We start from the raw sequence: 20,612 nt of genomic DNA on the forward strand, positions 1-20,612 counted from the left end.
TAGATGCTGTTAGTGATTATAAATATTTAGAAATAGTATCAGATATAATATAATATAATAAATATAATAAATATAATGTAATATAATATCATATCATATCATATCATATCATATATAATATACTAAAGTATGCACTGTGTTGGTCATAGAAATAATAGTGTAATGAATATAATATCTATGTATTGCTTATGGAAATAATGGTGTGATGAGTGTATTTTATAGACCTTAGCAAAATATAAGATGAAAAAAAGGCTTTTGTGTAACTAAAAGGAGTGCAAGGCCATCCACTGACCAACCTGTCCAAGTGATAACTGTGACACGGAGCAGAGTACTGGAGGACTCAGAGAGAATTAGAGAATACCATGTTAAATTTAAGGAGGACACACTAAAATCTTATCAGCGGATGTGAAACAGCAGGATGGAGACACAAGAAGAAATAAAATATATTGACCTGACACCCAGGACGTCATGCAGTGTGAAGAAGTCAAACAAAGGAGTTCCCAAAACAACAGAAAATTCACAAGAATGTTTGAATAATGCATGAAACACATGAATCTGCATGTGATGGTATAAAGATAACACTGTCTGTATGTACATATGTGTTCTTTGGCTGTTGGAAATGGATTTGTAGAAAAATTTTTTGAAACTTGTTTCCAGTTCCATTTCTCTCTCAACAATGTCTGTCTCATTCCGTGGCATTTCTAAGTCACCATTTCTTATCTCAGTGTTTGCATACGGATGCACACTGTGTGAGCCTTCTGTCAGGTTTGGAGAATTTTCTACAAATCCATTTCCCACATTTCCCCCTCTTTCTTAAATGGAAAAAAAATCTTCTTTGACGGTTTAGAAGACTAAAAATAGAACAAAAATGTTTAAAACACCTCTCAGTTGCCCCATCTGTGGTTCAGAAAAAGCCATAATCCGACACTGGAGTTTTGTCTCTTATTTTATCCCTTACTAAACTTTACAATAATTCTTTATCCTGTTTTTCACAGGTGCAGACTCAGTCCCCTTCCTCCTGGCTCCTGTCAGAGCAGTCCCTGCTCCAGCTGCTGGGCTGAGCTGGGCTGAGCTGGGCCCAGCCCAAGACCTGCAAAGCTCAGTTCTGTCTCTGATTCTGAGCAGGGAAGCCAGGACACGGCTCCAGCAGCAACATCCACGCAAAAATTGGGATTTTACAGCAGTGGGAGCAGCTCAAGGCACATCCACCAGCTCCAGGTGAGGGAACACAGCAAAATTCCAGGTGTGCAGCTTTTTCACTGCATGCAAAATGTCCAGAGACCTCCCAACTCTTGTGTCCCATGCCCAGGCGTAGATAAATGTGACAAATCTTTTTTTGCAGCCTCAGCTGGGCTCACCTGGGCTCCTGCAGCCCAAATTTCACCCTATTTCCACACTGCAGGTGTTGTCAGGAAAGTCTTGTGCCAGGTGTGGATCTGTATCTGATGATGTGCAAGAAAGAAACGCAAATTGAAAGAATGATTTTTCTAATTTAATAGAAATAAGCAACCAAAATGGGTTCCAAACAATGCTTTAAACTGAGCTAATACAACGTCTACAGCACATTCCAGAGCACTTAACAAGAAATATTTACAGGCAGCTAAAATATTAAATAACCAGGGAAAGAAAAATTTGATTTTAATTACACACCAGCAAAAACAGGAACAGAACAATTCAAAACAATAACTTTTAAAAAAAAAGTTAAATAGGATGATTCAGATAATACAATATCACAGAAACAGCACTTGGGGTTTTTTTAAGAATCATATTAAAAGATGAGGCAAGTTTATTATGTGCAAAATGAGCCAGCTCCAGTACTGGAAGCAGGAAATAATTGAAGAATCAAAGAATGCCATGATTTAACCCTTCCAGGAGAATGTTTACATGTAAAACAAGCTTTGCACTGCACAAATCTGTATAGGATTATTTACATGTGTCCTGGTGTTCTGAGCCTAAAAATCCCCCAGTGCAGGTGAGCACAGGTGTGCCAGGGGAGCTCACTCCAGACTGAATCCTGCCAAAGTCTCCAGCTCACAAAATATTCCAGTACCTCTCTTAAATAAATTCTAAAGCCAGCAGCCTCCAGCTGTGATTTCATCCAACAGACAAGGCCCAAACTGCATTTCATACATTTCTTAGTCCACTTAAAATAAAGATTCCCAAATTAACTGCAATTTTGGAAAGCTCTTTCAATCCTGATGCATCAGAAAGCAGAGAAAAAAGGATCCCCATAAGCCAAGTGGAAGTAGATGGAAGAGTTACTGCACACACACTTTGAGAAGACAAATCACCATACCCAAAGATACAATCCATACGTGCCATCTGTGTAAACTGTGGCATTTACATTTTTATTTTAAAAAAAGTACCTCCATTATTTGCTCAAACAGCTACTTCTTAAAAAAATATGGAACTTTCCCCAATTTTTTAAAATAAAATGCCACACTCTATATTGTCAGGAACTGCTGCAGACTTTGTTTTTAAAAGCTAGGCTTTGTGATTTGCATACAAACTTCCCTATAAAATCCTTATCCGAAGGAAAGGATTCCTGTCATGCTGACAGGCAAATGACAAAGCAGTTTTATTGCTTTTTTCTGAGGAAGAGAGTGAGAAAAACAAGGAAAAGCCAACTGGGAAAAGCCAATTCCCAGTACACCACACAAACAGATTCAAAATACTGTTGCAATAACCTAAACTTTTCCAAAACCAGGTGATAAACCAGAAATTTGGACTCATTTTAGGGACTTTTCCAGTTGCTTGAAATGTTTAACCCAGCATAAAGAGTGTCACAGTGAAGTGTCACAGTGACACCCCACAGAGGAACAACATCTCCACACTTAACTGAGCATTTCTGTTTGCAGAAGTTGGGGAAATCCCCTTTTTTTGGACAATAGCTCTGCCTTATTGTGCTCTAGGCCAGTTAATTCCAGGGCACAGCTAAATAAAAGCCCTGAGCCCATTTAGCTGTTGAATTCCCTCTCATCAGCAGGAATTCATGGCAGGACAGCTGCTCACACTGGGCACTTTGCACTCTCATTTCAAATTGCTTTTTCCTTCTTTGGATTTACTCAAAACTTGAGGGACAACAAAAATTCTCAGCCAAAATGGAGACACAGATTTTTGGGAGTTATTTTAAATAAGAGCAGAGTTGCACCAAGTGCCAGATTCCTCCTGCCGCCCCGATTTTACAGATTTCCTGATGTAAACTGTGCTCTGATTCCCCAGGTAAAGCCACTCACGCTCTGCACACCCAGCAGCTGGCACAGAGATGCCCAGAGAATTAATGTGGCTTATTAATACAAACCCACTAATGAGTTACACCAAAAATTGTTTCCACTGAGCAAACTGTTCCCAGTTCTGTGACAAACACCCAGCCTACAGGATCAGGGAAGGGATTAGCAGAGCTTATCTACCCTTTCAAATAATTTCAAATAGAACTTTGCTGCTTTCAAAACAATCACTGAACTGCTGCTTTGGGAGATCAAAAATGAAAGGGGAAGAAGAAGAGAATGTTTTGTTTCCTTGTATAAAGGAAACACTTGAGATTTCTTGCACACATTCAAAATTCCACATCATCCTACTGAGCGCTGGGGATGGATGGGAGGAGCAGCTCTGGAGGGTCGCTGGGGTCTGTGCAGGGAAAGAACTCAGGCTCAGCAAGGTCCAGCTCAGCTGCACTCCTGGTGTGCACAACATGCTGAGCATGAGCTGGCCAAGTTCTCCACCTGGACTGAAGTGTTGGAGAGGCCACCTCAAAGGAAAGGCTGTCCCAAAACACTGGGAACTGCTCTGGGGTCTGGCTGGGGAGCAGAGGGTCCTGGTCCTGCAGCAGCTGGGGGGCACGAGCCTCCCTGGAGGGTCTGGGGTGAGTCCTTCCCACTGTGCTCCACCTGAGATCCCCTGAACTCTGCTGGGATCCCATGAATTCCATCTGGGATCCCCCTGTCCTATGCTGGGATCCCTTGAGCTCTGCTAGGATCCCCTGGGCTCCATCTGGGACCCCCTGGGGTCTCCTGAGCCCCACCTGGGATCCCCCATGCCCATCCCCAGGGTCTCTGCAGGATCCAATCCCCAGCTGCTGCCCAGGGAAGAGCGCAAAAGGTGAAGCCTGAAGGTACCAGAAGTGCCACAAAAACAGGAGCCCCGAGTGAAGAGAGTTCACAGAATCTTATTTTCATGATAATTTTAATAATATTCCTTTTGCAAAATGAAGCTGAGAAACTAGAAATGCATAAATAGGCAATACACAGAGCCATGAAATGATCCCTTGTCACTACCAGTGTCCTATTCACACATCAGCTTTTCCACAGGCAAAGTTGTTGCTCTTTGTCAATTTAATATGTTGAAGTGGAATTCCTTTTCCTTTCACATACAAACTGGTAAAAATTAAATTTAAAACAGCACTGTTAATGTCTAAGAAATTTAAAAAAAAACAACCAGTTTGAGTTTGAAGTGTAACATTTGAGTGAAGAAGTGAGCTGGAAGTTAAAAACATTTTCAGTCCCCTCATTTATTGCAATAGAGAGAATCCCAAGGTACACAGACCTGGTTCTTATAAAAGAAACCAGTGATTTGCATAAAAACTGCTGAGAGCATTTCTCAATTTGATATTGTGCTAAAATATTTCTCTTTACCATGATGGTAAAGCGTGTACAATGTCACAGGAATTGTTGTGCTGAGCACACCAAACCCCCAGGGATCTCCCACAGAATTGCTGGATCCACACAAACGATGGCAAACTCAGAGTCTGCCATCTCGAGCTCATTGCTTACATGAATTCTTCAACTTCCTTTAACAAGATCAACATGAAGGCTAGAAATTGTATTTATTTCTAGCACTGACTCGTGTCGGTAACGAAAACAACTTCCGGAGCTGTAACTCCTTGTGATTCCATGATTTCTAACCAGGAATGCTGGGATGGAGGCAGTGCAAGGGAAGGCACTGCAGGGGTGCCCCAAGGGTTACTGAGGGAATTGGGAAATTGTTCTGTTCTCACTCTTTGACCAAAAACCACTCAAGGCCAAACCCTGTGCAAGTGTTTTGTTCAATGGATGGACAGGCAACCCAAACTCAGACTGATTCCAATCTTCCTGCACATTTCCCTCACAAGCTGCTTCTGAAGAAAGTTCTGAGAAGTACTCTAAGAAAAATAAGACAGAACCTCAAAATGAATGCAATGTTAGAAATAGCATATATTACAAATCTTTTCTTGATAGGAACAATCAATAAGAATACATATTAGCTTAAAAACAGTTCAGCAAATGTTGCTGACCTGCAAGAAATCTCAATTCACTATTTACAAATAAGACAAAGTGAATACAGGAAATTTTACACATTTGGTAGTTAATAGGTTATTGTTTGCCGAGTGGTCTTATTAGAAACTGATATTTAGGAAGACTGGAAAAACACCCCAACCAGTTATTACCTCTTCAGTCTACATTTTAAGTACAGAAAAGCAGAGAATGAATACTGGAGAGAACATTCTGCCTCGTCAGGGGGTCAGGGACAGATGACAACGCTGAGACTTCTGCCATGGATGCCATTAAAATGTTCTGGGCACAGGAGTTTAATAAATACACCTTGTCCTACTGAAAGGGATTGGAGCCACCAGCTTAGCCTTTCATCTGCCTCCCATTCCTGCACTCGCCCATTCAGAACAGTTTAATGATTTTTCTTTCTTCTTCCTTTTGCTATACATGAAATGGAGTAAAGAAAGCAAAATGTCAACGGCTGGATGGACACAGAAGATCAGTTATTCACAGTCCTGCTTCAATGGGATGATCAAAGCAACGACCAACACACACTTGAGTGGACACAGAGGGGGTTTCAGGAGCTCTGCTCACAGTTTGCACTGCAGTGTAATGCAGGACACAGTCACTGAGTGGGTCCAGTCCTGCAGGTGGTGCCACTACAGTCTTATCTGTACATGGAACATCTCCTATCACATCTGCTTCTCTTCAACATTCCTCCACCTCTGTCTGTGAGACCAGCATGAGTGTGTCCCCTCCATCAGGAAAAGAAAGAATATAGCAAGTAATCAAAGAAAAAAAAATACAAACCACCAAAAATTTACAATACAGGTTTTTTTTCCCCTTTTGATGCGAATGTTTTTCTGTACAAGTGTTTTTTGTTATCTAATACTGTTTAAAAAGCTATCAGCTTCTGCAAGATGGCCACTGTAGGCATGATAATATTCCAGGAACACTTAAATAACAGTTTTTACAATAAATTTTAGGTCCATATCATTAGATTACTTTATATGCACTGGTCTCTCATCTGATTTTAGGCGTTTTCTACGTGGTTGTATAAAATCTTCATCGGAGTCCTCAGTTATTTCACCATCATCCTCTTCCTGCTCAAATTCAGGCAAAGGCTGGAAGGTCCTGTCTGAGTAGATCTCTGTAAGTTTATCTTCAAAGTACAATGCAACTGCCTTCCCTGCCTGTGCTACTTCTGAATCAGCCTGTGGATGAAAGAAGACAGGAATATTCACCTGTTGGAAATGCACATCCCTTCACCAAGTGTGCATGGTCTGAAACGCTTACCTTCAAATTAATCTCTTGTGTTTCTGCATAAACTTGAACAACTTTCATCATCTAAAAAGGATACCAGAGTCAAAAAAAATGAAATTATAATCCTTTCTAAAGTTACGAGATCGCACAGGATTGGATGACTAAAGTCAGCCATAACAACAACACAGTTTGTTATGGTTTGTTAGCTTTAGTTCCCAAACTTAGGCAGCAGGTTTAAAACAGTCTTAGGTGGTAAATAAACCTTCAACAGAACACACAACTTTTGCACAAGAGGCTCCCAGCCATTTTCTACTCACGACTGCTTTCCTCACAATAAACTGGAGTTGCCTGGACGCGATTGTGGGAAATTCTCCTTTGGAGGGAGGAGCTCCAGGAGATTTCCTGGGGATTACCCCACTGGGATCTCTGCTTTGGAAAAGCATTTGGCTTAGAGGCACTCGACATGATGCTGCTGTGAGAGGTCAGAGTGACTCAACTTTTGCCATGAGCCAGGCAAGCTGAAACACATTTTTTTTTTTTTCTTTTTAAAAAAAGTAAGAAAAAAATCACCACATCCCTCAGTCCTTCCTCCCTTGTTGTACTCTGGTCTCTAAGAGCTGCAGCATGTTTTCCTCTAGAGTGGATGCTTCATTAATTCCCCTGATTGAGAAGTTCACATGATTAAATTACCTCATGAACCTCCCCTAATGCAGGGACATAAAGGAGTCAGGGCTGTCAAAATCCCAAATGCTTGTGAGCAATTCCAGCATCACATCATTGACCCAGATTTTTCCTAGGGAGGTTTTAATTGCAGCTTTGTGCAGTTCCTTCAGTTTCCTTCTGCACAGGGCCAGAAATGCAGCCCAAACACTGCAAATCCAGGTTACATTTTGCAGAGAAATAAGAAATATTGGCTGCTTTCTGCATTTTAAGGTCAGAAGAAAGCCATTTCCTGTGATGACTTTTGTTATTCTTGCTTTAAAGCATCTCAAAGATTAGGAACCCCCTTAGCTCCCACTCAGTTTCAGCACAATATCACTTTTTTTTTTCTTTTTTTTTTAATATTCAGATTATTTTTTACATTGCTCAACCAGCAGTAACATCCAGGTCATTTATCTCCCCAAGTCACTTTTCAGATACAAGGGATATTTCATTATCAGATGGGATCATTACAAAATTAGTAAAAAAATATGACCCCATACCCAAGTTATCCACTGAAAACTGATTTCTGTGAGAGCCCAGCTACCAAGGGGTTCAAGCAGGAAGGTTAATAAAAGCCATAATGGCCACAAAGCTTTGTTGAATTCATTTGTGTGAGGTACTAAAACCAGAATAACTTCAGAAAGGCAGATTTCTCCTCAGTAGAGGAAGTTTCTCAGCGGATTCTACCATGTTCCAAGAGTGTAAACCAATTACCTGGGTAGCTTGGGACACTTTTAAGAACTCTTTGGTTGTCTTTATGGCACTTCCTAAGCACTTCTACAATCAATCTGATGCACAGTAACCAGGTCACCCTTCTCCTCAGTCACAGATACCACTGAATGCATTTTAATATGTCCTAATTTAACTAAAAATGAGAAGTTATCCTGCAACTGCCTTGAGTTTTGTTTGGTTTTTAAGTGTCTGATTCAGCATCTGCTCCAAAAGCAGAAGTTACAGCTGGAAGCAGAGCTTTTCAGGGGAGAAGCTGCACAACCAGGTTGAAATAAATCTTCATTTAAAGGACAAATGGAGCTCAGATTGGAAGTTAACATACTTCATTAAACCTTTCACAGTTCTTGAAGATCAACCGGACATCGGCCACGAAGTCCTCGGGGGTCTGGTAGTGTTGGGAATGTTTCTTCTGCAGTTTCTTCTTCACCGTGGACAAATCCATTGGTTTCTTTATGATTTTATAGTAGTTTGGTATCTGTGAAAAACCAACAGTGATTTAGCACTGAATGGCTACAGAGTTGACAGCTGAATTTCCACACTGGAGGCATCAATCCCTTATCTCATTCCAGGCACATTCAACAAAGCAGAACAATTTCCTTTCCTCAAACTGAACTTTAAAAAGTTCTTTGTAAGAGTATGGAGTGACAGGACAAGGGAGATTGGTTTTAAATTGAAGGGGGGCAGATTTAGATTGGATACTGGGGAGAAATCTTTCCTGTGAGGGTGGGCAGGCCCTGGCACAGGGTGCCCAGAGCAGCTGGGGCTGCCCCTGGATCCCTGGAAGTGCCCAAGGCCAGGCTGGACAGGGCTTGGAGCAGCCTGGGACAGTGGAAGGTGTCCCTGTCCCTGGGAGGGCTGGGACTGGGTGAGCTTTAAGGTCCTTTCCAACCCAAACCACTCTGGGATTCTGGAATTCTTTCTAACCTTCAGTGTCTCCCACAGCACAGCAAAGCTTTTCATTACAGTTACTTCTTTTACAGCTGAGAACACAGGAGTCAAAGAACTTTATTCCCTCCTCTCATTCACAAGTTTGTCCAAAAAGCAACAAAAAGCCCTCCAAAGCATTTTGAGTTTCATGGGTAGCCTGAGACATCTAGTTCCAATTCAATGACTGCTAATTGGAATTATTTTTAAATATCTGGTTTTGAGATTGGGAGTGAAGCATCTGCCTGGAGCAGCTCCAGAATCAGCTGCTCTCCCTCTCAGACCCATGAAATGCTGGATGACTGCCAGAAGTTTTAGTCTGATCCTGGTGAAAGCAGTCAGCTCCTTCCCAAATTCAGCTCCAGGGCTGTTACACCAGACAGAAATCCCCAGGTGTTTTTCAGGAGACTCTTTTTTTCAGGAGACTCACCGAGGCTGGGACCGGCTCTTGGAACTCAATGCTCAGCTCGTGGCAGTACAGGTAAAGCAGGAGGCGTTCACATTTCTTAGAAAGAAACAAACAGGGTCAGATTAATATTCTTAATTTATCCCTAGCCCAGAAATTCATACATCCATACTTTAAACAGGCTTCTAATTTAACAGCATAGTACTAGAAAATTTAAATGCAACCCCCCCAAACTTAATTTAAAAAGGTAAAGTTCTTAGGAGGGCAGAGTTGAGAGGCAGATCCCCATTTACTGTTCACAAATTTCCTCTTTGTTTTCTCCCTCCTAACCAAAAGCCTAGGGCTGAAGTCAAGCATGGAGAGACATGTTAATATACTGCAAACTAAAAAACTAAAATACCAACTACAACCACTTTTACTGGAGCAGTCCAATCACAACCACATGTAACAGGAATGGACTGAGCTGCAGACTTTTCCCCACAAGACAAAATTGAACAATCTGAAAGCAGAGCCAGAGTGTTTCTATAAAATTCCTGTTGAAATATTTTTCCTAGCTTGCTTGTAATTCCTTTAGAGGATTTTGATTTGATAATACTCCTAACACCACACAGAGGCTGACTGATAAAGCTAAAAATAATTCTGACTGTCAAGGTCATTAAAATTCCCAAGAATGCACCTGAACACTCCCAGCACCTCTCACAGAATGCACTTCAACACACCAAGCTCACAGAAATATTTTATGAATGCTAAATGCAAAGGACTTTTAATCAAGTGCATGTTAAATGATGCATTTAAATACAGAATTTGTGTTCATGCTGAATTTTAGCTCCTCAGTGATTACAGTCCCAAGGCACTGGGGCACTCCCACAGTCACCAACACCTGGAGATGTGGCCACAGCAGGAAAAACCTCATTTGGGCTGTTTTGCAAAGCCATAACTACATTTAATTTGCTTCAGCCAAAGCAAAACCCTCTCCAGTCAGTGTGGGGGAGCTGATGTGAGAAGGCATTTTCCTGGGAAGCAGATTCCTGCAGGTCTGACACCCACCCTTTGGTCCACAGGACTCAGGCCTTGTGCTGTCTTGCCCTTCTTGCTGTGCTGGGAATTGTCACAATCATATTCCACTTCAGGTTTGCTCAGGTCTCTGCAGAATGTACATATCCACTCTCCACTAAAGAGAAAAACACAATTATTCCAGGCATACAGGGATAAATTCTCATCAGTGATGACTACAAGTAGTTTTTACTCACTCTTAAAGATTCACATTCTACTGCAGTAAAAACTTGGATACCCAAAGCTAAGGACTGATCCTTAATACTCACAATAATTCTGCCAGTCAAGGCCCTTTTTCCTGCCCTCATAGGATGCTTTCAAACTTCATAAAGTATTAACTTTACAGTACACCCTTCTCACCTCGCCTTACAATGAACTTTCCACAACAGAATCGCATTGTGAGACTTGACACAAACAGATAAACAGAACGGGATTCTGTTACCAGATAAACACTGATCACACCAACAACTCAGGCAAGGCCTGATGACATTTTTCTACTATAAGAATATGATACTTTTGTAGTATAAGAATATTATATTTAAGTAGTATAAGAATATGACACTTTTGTAGTATAATATGATAATATGATATTTTTGCAGTATAAGAATATGACACTTTTGCAGTATAAGTAGTATTAGAATATTGTATTTAGTATTAGAACATTATATTTTTGTAGTATTAGAATATTGTATTTTTGTAGTATAATAGTATTTTTTGTAGTATTAGAATATTGTATTTTTGCAGTATATTATATTTTTGCAGTATAAGAATATGACATTTTTGCAGTACAAGAAACCAGCCAGAACAAGCTGATTTTGGAGGAAACACCACTTTGGGCTCCGTGCACAACGTCAGCCCAGCCCGCGACGCCGCTGCGGGTACCTGGGGAAGCTGAGGAGCGTGGGGACGTGGCAGGTGAGGTGGAACACCTTGGGGCACTTCTCACAGCACAGCAGGTCCCCCCCGTTCTGGCACACAGCACACCAGTCCTCGTTGGGGTCGTCGTCCTTGTTGTTGCCCTCTCCTGCCACTCGGGCCGAGCGGTGCATGAGGCTCCGCACGGGCGACTTCCCGTTCACCAGGCTGTGCCCAGACTGCTTGCAGCTCTCACTCAGATCTGCTGGCTCTGTCTTCACGTGGTTTTCCAGGCTTCCCAAAGCTTCCAGTTCACTCTCCAGGTGGAGGTTAGTGGATAGTGGTGGTGTCAAGCTGCTCTCGGGGCTGCTGAGCTGGAATGGAAGCGGCACGTGGAAAATCAGAGTTGATTTTGCAGCAGGATCTTTCTTCAAAATCCTCCCACCATTCAAAGGTACCATGCTCACATCCCAAAAACCATGGGAAATCATGAAGAAGATCTGAGTTGCACACAGTATTGAAAACTGCTTTTTCACATGTCCCTTCTTTGTACAACACTCTCATTTCTTCTATATATAACAAGAGAAATGATATAACAAGCCAAACACACTAAGTCATTAAAAGCTGTTAATGACAACTTGATTGTTACTAGGAAAAATCCTCAACTCCACCACCCTGCTCCCTGTACACAATCCCGTTTAATCAAGCATAGCTGGGAAACACTGAAAAATATTCATTTGCTAATTATTTGATTTATACTTTGGTTTAAGAACTTCTGACTGACTGGAGGTTTTCTGAATGCAATTACCTATGCGGGAATGTCTACTATCAATAGGTGACTCACAGCTTTTATTAATTAGTGATTAAAAGCAGCAAATACACTCTATTACACTTCATTTCAATCATTTAAGATAAAATTTACATTACAGGCCAATCTGTGCCTGGCAGAGCATTATCAGGGAGAAAACACCTCTTAGAAGGTATTTTTACTTCAGAGTAAAAATGCTTTTTTTTTTCCTTTCTAAATTCTTAAACATGCTGCCAGGAAAACACTGAGCATAAACTAACTTTACCATGCAAGCACTCCTTCTGCCATCCTCTGTTTTTTCCTGCTTTACTGTTCCTGAGAAGCTGCAGATCTCCTCCTCTGTGCCTGGCTCTTGCTTTACTTTCACTTGGTCAGCCTTGAAGCCAATGCCAGTTTTGTCAGCAGTCCTGCCCGAGGAGCCACAGCTGCAGAGACATCAGCACATCACGAGATAAATAAGAGGATAAATCAACAGGGCAAAGAAATTCAGGTAAATGTTTCCCAAAAGAAAGGCAAAGGGTGTCAGCACATTTACAACAGTCCAGTTTACAAGACATAGGAGAATCATAGTGCAGGAAAAAAAAAATTTAAAATATAAATCTTCATATAAGCATTCTTCCATTCCTTGGTCACAGTTATGACAAAGCACAATTTGCCAACTGCCAATTCCTTTTTGGAATTATTCATGTCTCCTTTTTTTAGCCTGACATTGTTAATGTGACACTCACCTTCCTCTGCTGCCTGTGCTGGAGGTGCTGGGGGGCCTCACAGGAGTGTGGGAGTTGGATAAACCTGCAGAGAAGCAGCACAGAAGCTGATGTGGTACAGGTTTACATTCACTGACTAGTGCTGAGTAACCCCAGAAATGCTGCAGCAATATCCCAATTTACCAAGTCACCTAAGCCAGCTGTTCTCTCAGTCTTGTGATCACAACAAATCCAGCACATCACATGAAATTAAAAAGTGACAACACAAGGTTCTTAGGGTCCCAGTATTATTTCACCTAATCCAAACAGTGCTAAAGCCTTCAGACCATTACATCCTAAATTTTATCCACTGAGAGCCACCAATAAAGTCAAAAAAGCAGCCTCTGCATGGTTTATGTGCAGGTTTGGAGAAACACAGGAAGCCCCACTGCTGCACCCCTTCATTGACAGGACCTTACAAGTCCTGTAGAGACAACCAAGAGAAACATCAAGTCCCAGAATGGTTTGGGTTAGAAGAGACCTCAAAGCCCATCCAGGGCCACCCCTGCCATGGGCAGGGACACTTCCACTGTCCCAGGCTGCTCCAAGCCCCGTCCAGCCTGGCCTTGGGCTCTTCCAGGGATCCAGGGGCAGCCCCAGCTGCTCTGGGCTCCCTGTGCCAGGGCCTGCCCACCCTCACAAGGAAGGATTTTTTCCTATTCTCTGAAATAATCTTCTTACTTATAAAAATAGACATTTTCAGTGTTTAACTACCTCAGTGTTAGGTACTGGTGACTTAATTTGTTCATGTGCGTAAGAAAAGCTCTACCATTAACTAGTTATACTCAGAATGACCCTGACAGTGTCTCTATATGGGTATATATAAATACACACACACATATATATACATATATATCTGGAATACTGCATCCATGTGCTGGCAGTTTGTTACTATAAAGACATTTCTAAAGGAGGGTAAAATTTAAATTTCCGGAAGAATCTATTTCTGAGCAAAACAAATTTTAAATAAAACACTGCTTCCCTTCTGGCAGGAAATGCTAGGCAATTATTTCCAACTTAAATACCAGAAATACCCATCACTTTCTGGAATAACTAGAAAAACCCATCAGATTTACCTGATGACCCTGGAGACAGAGCTGAAGGTCCTGGGGAGGGATTCATGGTGCTGGTAGGCTGTGGGGGGAGGTGGCTGCCTGTGATGTATCTGCTTAGCAGATTATCTAAACTACTGGAACCAGCATCTTCCAGCTGAGGAGGAAAAACAAAAACCTGAATCAGAGAGGTCTCATTCACACATGTAAATTGTCATCACTATCTTTACTGGAATCGCTCCCTCTCCCTTCAAGGATTCAGGACATCAGCAAATATTTTTATCAGTTTCATGCAGAAATCAGGCTTTCAAACAAGTAATGTTTTTCACTAGCTCCTAAATCTGAGGGTTTTTTCCAGTATGATCCTGGGCTGCACTCACACAGGGTCACTGCAAACTTTCTGACTCCCAGCTGCTCAGTGTGTCAGTCACACACATGGTGCTGTGTTAGTCATGAAATACCAGATTTCTGAGGCTGCAGAAGTTATTCCATAATTGAGATATTAAGGGAGGCCACAATCTTGTCTTTCCTTAACATGATGGAATATCTCCCACTCACTTTTCAAACAGATTTTAGTACGTGTTAAACCCAAGGAAACGGGGACCCTGTTGCTGTAACTGCTTAAATGTGTTAAATGTGTTAAATGCAATAATGTGTTTGAAACACACTGCATTCCAAGTGGGTTTTAATGACTGTGCCAGCAGCTTGAAGGACTAACATTCCCAGCACCAAACCCAACTAAAATCCATAACAGCTATTACATGGACAGGTATCAAAAGAAGAGTAGAGTATCTCAGAATTCTGCATTTTCAGTGCACCTGGAAGTTGCATGGTAATGCTTTGTTCTGAAGCCTCAGCACTGCAGACTGCTCACACTGAGATGGGATTCCTCCTTCCCCACCACTCTCACACTAAAAATGACCTGCAGCCTCCTGAGAACACTGAACACACCAGCCCTGAGCATTTAAGAGCTGCAAAGTTGCAGCTGGCATTCCAGCAGTCCGTCTTGGATTAAATTTATTTTTTTTCCTGTATGGTGACCAAATCTCCTGAGTTTTACAGTTTTCAATGCAAAGGTCCTGTTCTCAGGATGAAGCTATCATCCTCCTCCCCTGCCAAACACTCCTGCAGAAAACACATGACTTTTATTTTCTTTGCCTCCACGTGTACATTACATTGTGCTTTTCACCTCTCCAAATCAGCTTCAAAATTTATCTCAGCTTGTGTCCCCTCTCTGTGGGACAATGGGACATGTCCCCTCTGTGCTTCCTTCCAGGAGCATCCAAGAGAAACTCCAGGCAGCTTTAACCCTGAATAAATCACCATTCAGAGCACTCAAAATACATCACCATTAATTATGCTATCTTCCCACAAGATGGTCTTGTGGAAGAAAGGAAGTGAACACAGAATTTGGCACTAATTAAAGTCTTAATTTTACTACAGAACACATTAAATATTGATTAATCTAAAGGTTACCAGGTGGAGCAGGTCCTTCTAAGGTTTGTGCTATAGACATAATATATTTCTTGGCATTGGCTTCCCCTTCCTCACAGGTGGCAACCTTGTGGGGCAAGGTCAGGAAGGGAAACCCAAACACCCCACAGGGTGAGACCCCAGGTCTGACCAGGGCTGGGTTCTAATTCTTAACAAGCCTGAAGGGAGACATTTGATCCATGACAACTGGGTTTCAACCATCAGCTTAACTAGAGCTCTTTGAAGAGCTTGATTCATCCTCTCCACACGACCAGAACTCTCTGGGTGCCATGGAGTGTGTAATTCCCATTTTGCTCCCAGGGCTTGGACAACTTTCTGCAATACTTTAAAGGTGAAATGAGTTTGAATTCTACAATTTTAAATGCTAATTACACCATTCCACGGCCAAGTCCTGGTACCTAACTACAAAAGCAAAGCAGCTGAGGGGGGCAGGACTACAGGACACAATAAATATTTATCAATCTAAAGCTTACCAGGTCAGCCCTACATGCATGCCTAAGAGAAGGGCTGAAGATTTTAATTCTACAACTTTAAATGCTAATTACACCATACCATGACCAAATCCTGGCACCTAACCACAAAAGCAGAGAAGGAAGAGCAGCAGTGACCTGGATGGGGGGGATGTCTGGCAGCGCGGGCAGGTTCTCTGGGTTGGTGACAGAGAACAACTTTTTGCAATATTTCAGAGGTGAAATGAGTTTGAAATCTGCAATTTAAATGCTAATTACACCATTCCACGACCAAATCCTGTACCCTACTGTAAAACAGAGGAGGAGCAGCACTGACCTGGAAGGGCAGGATGTGCAGCAGGGAGGGCAGGTTCTCCAGGCTGGTGACGGAGAACAACTTTTTGCAGTATTTTAGAGGTGAAATGAGTTTGAATTCTACAATGTACATGCTAATTACACCTTTCCACGACCAAATCCTGTACCCAAGTATAAAAGCAGAGGAGGAGGAGCAGCACTGACCTGGATGGGGGGGATGTCTGGCAGCGAGGGCAGGTTCTCCGGGTTGGTGACGGACGGGATGAGCTCGATGGCCGACACGGAGGGGCTGGTGGGGCCACGGTTGGCGCTGGCCATGGTGGCCGTGGTGGGGCTGGTGGGGTTGATGGTGGTGTTGTGCACGGAGACCACCGGGAAGGGCCCGGCGTGGCCGGGGTTGGAGTGCTGGGGAGACACAGAGAGCGCGCTGGGGCACGGGGCCGCCGCGGCTCCCGCCGCAGCGCTGCCCCGGGACAGACCGCAACCCAACGGGGCCAAACTCACATCACAGCCAGCACAGCACCTGCCAGCACTGAGGGCAGAGCAACTGCTCCTCTTCTCCACTTGGAAAGGAAAAAATACTTGATGTGGCTCGATTTTAAACAGACAGCACTTCTTCCACCAAGTTATTTTGTATATAGAGGTGTTTTCTTAAAGCAATTACTTCCTTCGAAGATAGCTTTAGTATTTACATGTCTAATTTTTAACTGTCTCAAGTAATATAAAGTCACTTTTGGTATTTCAGTCACGTTAACATGCATTGTCAAGGATTTTTATTCTTAATGGCATGCAGAGCTCTGCATCAATGCTTCAGGTGTGAATTTAAAAACACTTCAGCAGCTGATTTAATCAAAACCCCTCAACTACATCACTTTGAACTTCACCACTCCTCACTATTCTCTAATAAACCTCTGAGTGTTCTTTTCAGCTGAATGCCACTCAAAATTGCAAAAAGAAACGTTTTACTTCCCAGAACTAAACTGCAACACAAACGTTTCATTTCATTCCATTTCCACCCCTGATGTTTGAATTTCCTTACGTTCAGCAAAACTGTCACAGCACAGTAATGCAACATGGAAAAGAAGCATATAAATGTGTGTAGCTGTGAGCTACAGGGGGACAGATAAACACGTCTACAGCTGGAGGTACCATCTACTGGCATGAAAGGCTGGCACAATGGCACAATGAAGCGTGTACACAGGATATACTTGTCTTTGAAGGTGAGGTTGCATCATGGAGTATTGAGGTCCATTGTGGCGTGGGATTCCTGGGATACGAGCAGCATTCTGGGCCATTCTCATCTGATGTGCTTGGAAAGCCCCACAGTTCATGTTACCCCTCTGCATGGTCTGCATGCTGATCAACCTGGGAGGCTGCAAGGGTTTGGGTTTTTTAAAATTTGTGCTTTTAACATGGAGAAAAGAAGCCCATCTCTTTCCACAGTAGTAGTAACATAACATCAAGCAAAGCCAAGAGCTGTCACATTAAAGTATCTCAAATCTCAAAAGATTTTAGTTAATAAATTGCTTTGCAAGTTTAGATCTGACAGGGCAATTTTAAATCTCACTGTTATGGTGAAATAAAGGGAAAGAAGGTGAAATAAGAACACATAAAGGGCTCACCTGCTGCTGCAGGACTTGGGGGCTGCTCTGCCTGGGCACGGATGTAGAGGATGGCTGGGCCATCCTCATCTGCTGCAGCTGCTGGTGTTTTTGGGCATACACCTGCTGCTGCATGTGCTGCAGTCGAAGCTGGGCCAGATTGATTTGTCCTGGAGCTTTGTTGACGTGGTTTGTTCCTGGAGGAGTTTGCCCAACCACTACATTGGGAGTGTAACTAGGGGTTGGTTTATTTTCAATCACCAGGTTACCTGTAAAAACCCAAAGAGGGAATCAACAGTTAGATCTCATCATCCTCCATCCTATGCAGTCACACATATGTGGAATATTCAGATGTTTCTAATGCAGTTTTCTCAGAGCAATTTAAGCTTGAAAGCTTAAAATTTAAGCTTTCTTTGTGTCTTCAATAACCATACACTATAAAAGCGAAGAGAACTCAGACTACAAGAAATAACTGCAAAATTAAAACATGATCTGTGAGGGAAGAGTGAAAGAACTGGAACTGCACAGCCTAAAAGCCACAACAGACAGAAATTACTTCTCTGTGTTCACAAGAAAAGGACAAGATGAGAAATAAAACAGAAAACAAACATGTTGAGCATAAGGTTTCTATGCCTAAAGAAGCAAAGCCTGGAAAGAGATATTTGAGTGTCCCACCACCCAGTGACTTCAAACAGGTCCTACAAACACAAGACCAAACACTGCTACAAGCAAGTCCTGTCTGGCTCCAATGTCAGGGACCATGCTGCCTCTCCAGGTAACTCCTGTCCTATTTTTATATGGAAAGGCAAAATGCTGATTTTTTAATCAATTTGTAAATTCGTGAATGTGTACTCAGTAGAATCTGCACACCCCTTTTTATTAAGGTTGGAAGTTTCCTTTCTGCTTCCTGTCTGCCCCAAAGAATAAATCTCTTGACCGAAGACAGGAACACCCCAACCTGCATAGCAGACTCAGAGCAAGAAGTGAACGTACACAGAAACAGGTATTTTTATCAGATTTTCTATGAGATTTTTATCCAACAGAGAAGTTCACACACAGGAACAAACAGGTATCTCTATCTCACTGTGCTCTGCCCTCTTCTCTCATTCCAAACCTGTACTTTGCAAACTCTAAGTGGAAATTGTGACACAGGTCCAGTGTCCAATCCAGAGCAGCTGTGGCTGCCCCTGGATCCCTGGAAGTGTCCAAGGCCAGGCTGGACAGGGCTTGAAGCAGCCTGGACAGTGGAAGGTGTCCCTGCCCATGGAAGGGAGTGCAATGAGATGACTTTTAAGGTCCTTTTCAACCCAAACCACTTGGTGATTCTGTGATTAGGGCCATTCCTAGAACCATTCCCACTGGAAAAAAATATCTATTTATAACAGATAAATAGATTATTATTTATTACTATAGATTATTATGTATAATATTTTTAATATCTATTTAGAGAAAGCTTTGCTAATAGAAAGAACAGAGCAGATAAGGAGAATAATCAGGGCTGGATGGATTATGAGAGTTTATGGTCAAGAGGGTTTTTGTCTCCTACACTGAGAGATGTATTGCACTGCACTCACTCCTGTTGGAGGAACACCCCCAATTCAACAGTTTTCCCAGTATGACAGATTGAACAAACAGGCTTTTCTCACCCAAATTGACAACATTCTTAGCCCAGAAGGTGGGGTCACAGTGGAAGCGGATGGCGCCGTTGGCAGCAGGGACGGGATCACAGCGTGCCTTCAGGATGTGCCTCAGCTGGAAGGTTATCTAGAGAAAACAAAAACACTCTGCTGCTGACAGAAAGAAAGAATGAGAAACAAGTGTGTGTTTACCCAGAGAGTTTAGACCATGGAACACCAACAAGGACTGGCAGCAGCAAGTTTGGTTCAAAGCTTGGGAAATTCTCAATTTGTCAGGAAAATCCCACACTGTACAACTTCTTTACTCTGAGGATTGCAGAGCAGCACTCTTACACCACAACATTATTGAAATTACTCCAGTGAAACACTGAAGTGCCTTCACAGAGCTGAGCAAAGCTTGGGAAATTCTCAATTTGTCAGGAAAATCCCACACTGGATTTACTCTGAGGATTGCAGAGCAGCACTCTAACACCACAACATTACTGAAATTACTCCAGTGAAACACTGAGGTGCCTTCACAGAGCTGACCCCATTCCTTGTACACTAACACTCCCCAAACCCTTACAGTAAAGAGTGAACTGTTGCACAATTGCTTGGCTCTGCTGTAAGATCTGAAGCTGAAGATAGGGTGCCATGATGGACCCACATGGCACAACTGGGTGTATCCTTTGGACTACCAACATTTGACCTCATTTGTGTCTTAATCTCACTCTGGATACATTTGATTCTCCTGCCCCTCTGTGTTTGTGGCTCAGGACATGTTCCCAGACTGGGAAAGCTGGTGGCAGAGTGATGGTCTACAGCAGCAGCAGTGGTGAGCACACCCCTGGGCTTGCATGTGCACAACTGGGTGAATTCATGTCAATAAAAGTGAATTATCCTTTTGGTTACCAACACTTGAATTTGTGTCTTATCTCACTCCAGGAATATTGGAACTTTTTCCCTCTCTGGACACAGGGATTGGGACAGAATTGCCCAGCCAGGTCTGTCAGTCACACAAGGACTGGCTGAGGGCATTTTGTTCTGCTGGAGAAGAGGAGCCTGAGGAATTCCTGGCTTGGAATTCCTATCAGAGAATGTTTTGTGACATTTCTTGAGCTCTCAGTTTAATTATTGCCTATGTGACTGGCTCTTCAGGTGTGTAACACTTCTGTACTTCACAATGGTGTTGTGTTTTGGGAGCCTCACTAGGAGCTGCAGCTTCTTCTTCAGGAGCAGCAGAGGGACAGCTCTGATTCTGTGAGCAGGGTCAAGACCTGAGGGAAGGGCTGGAGCTGTGCCAGGGGAGTTTAGGTTGGATATCAGGAAAGGTTCCTCCCCTAGAGAGTG

At 42.6% G+C, this 20,612-nt stretch overlaps 1 protein-coding gene across 1 annotated transcript in view; it reads right to left on the reverse strand.

Moving 5' to 3' along the window:
- Positions 1-1,470: 1,470 nt before the first annotated feature.
- Positions 1,471-20,612, reverse strand: part of TRIM33 (tripartite motif containing 33) — a 43,394-nt gene continuing 24,252 nt past the window's right edge. The window contains 13 exon segments of the mRNA XM_041422765.1: positions 1,471-6,460; positions 6,543-6,593; positions 8,266-8,418; positions 9,298-9,372; positions 10,321-10,444; positions 11,209-11,555; positions 12,255-12,414; positions 12,718-12,781; positions 13,812-13,944; positions 16,250-16,450; positions 17,254-17,418; positions 17,668-17,915; positions 19,293-19,410. Of these exon segments, the coding sequence (XP_041278699.1) occupies positions 6,248-6,460; positions 6,543-6,593; positions 8,266-8,418; positions 9,298-9,372; positions 10,321-10,444; positions 11,209-11,555; positions 12,255-12,414; positions 12,718-12,781; positions 13,812-13,944; positions 16,250-16,450; positions 17,254-17,418; positions 17,668-17,915; positions 19,293-19,410 (2,052 nt within the window). The 3' untranslated portion in view covers positions 1,471-6,247.

Source organism: Onychostruthus taczanowskii, unplaced genomic scaffold (assembly GCF_017590055.1).
Source record: "Onychostruthus taczanowskii isolate IOZ18803 unplaced genomic scaffold, ASM1759005v1 scaffold74, whole genome shotgun sequence".
Lineage (NCBI taxonomy): Eukaryota > Metazoa > Chordata > Aves > Passeriformes > Passeridae > Onychostruthus > Onychostruthus taczanowskii.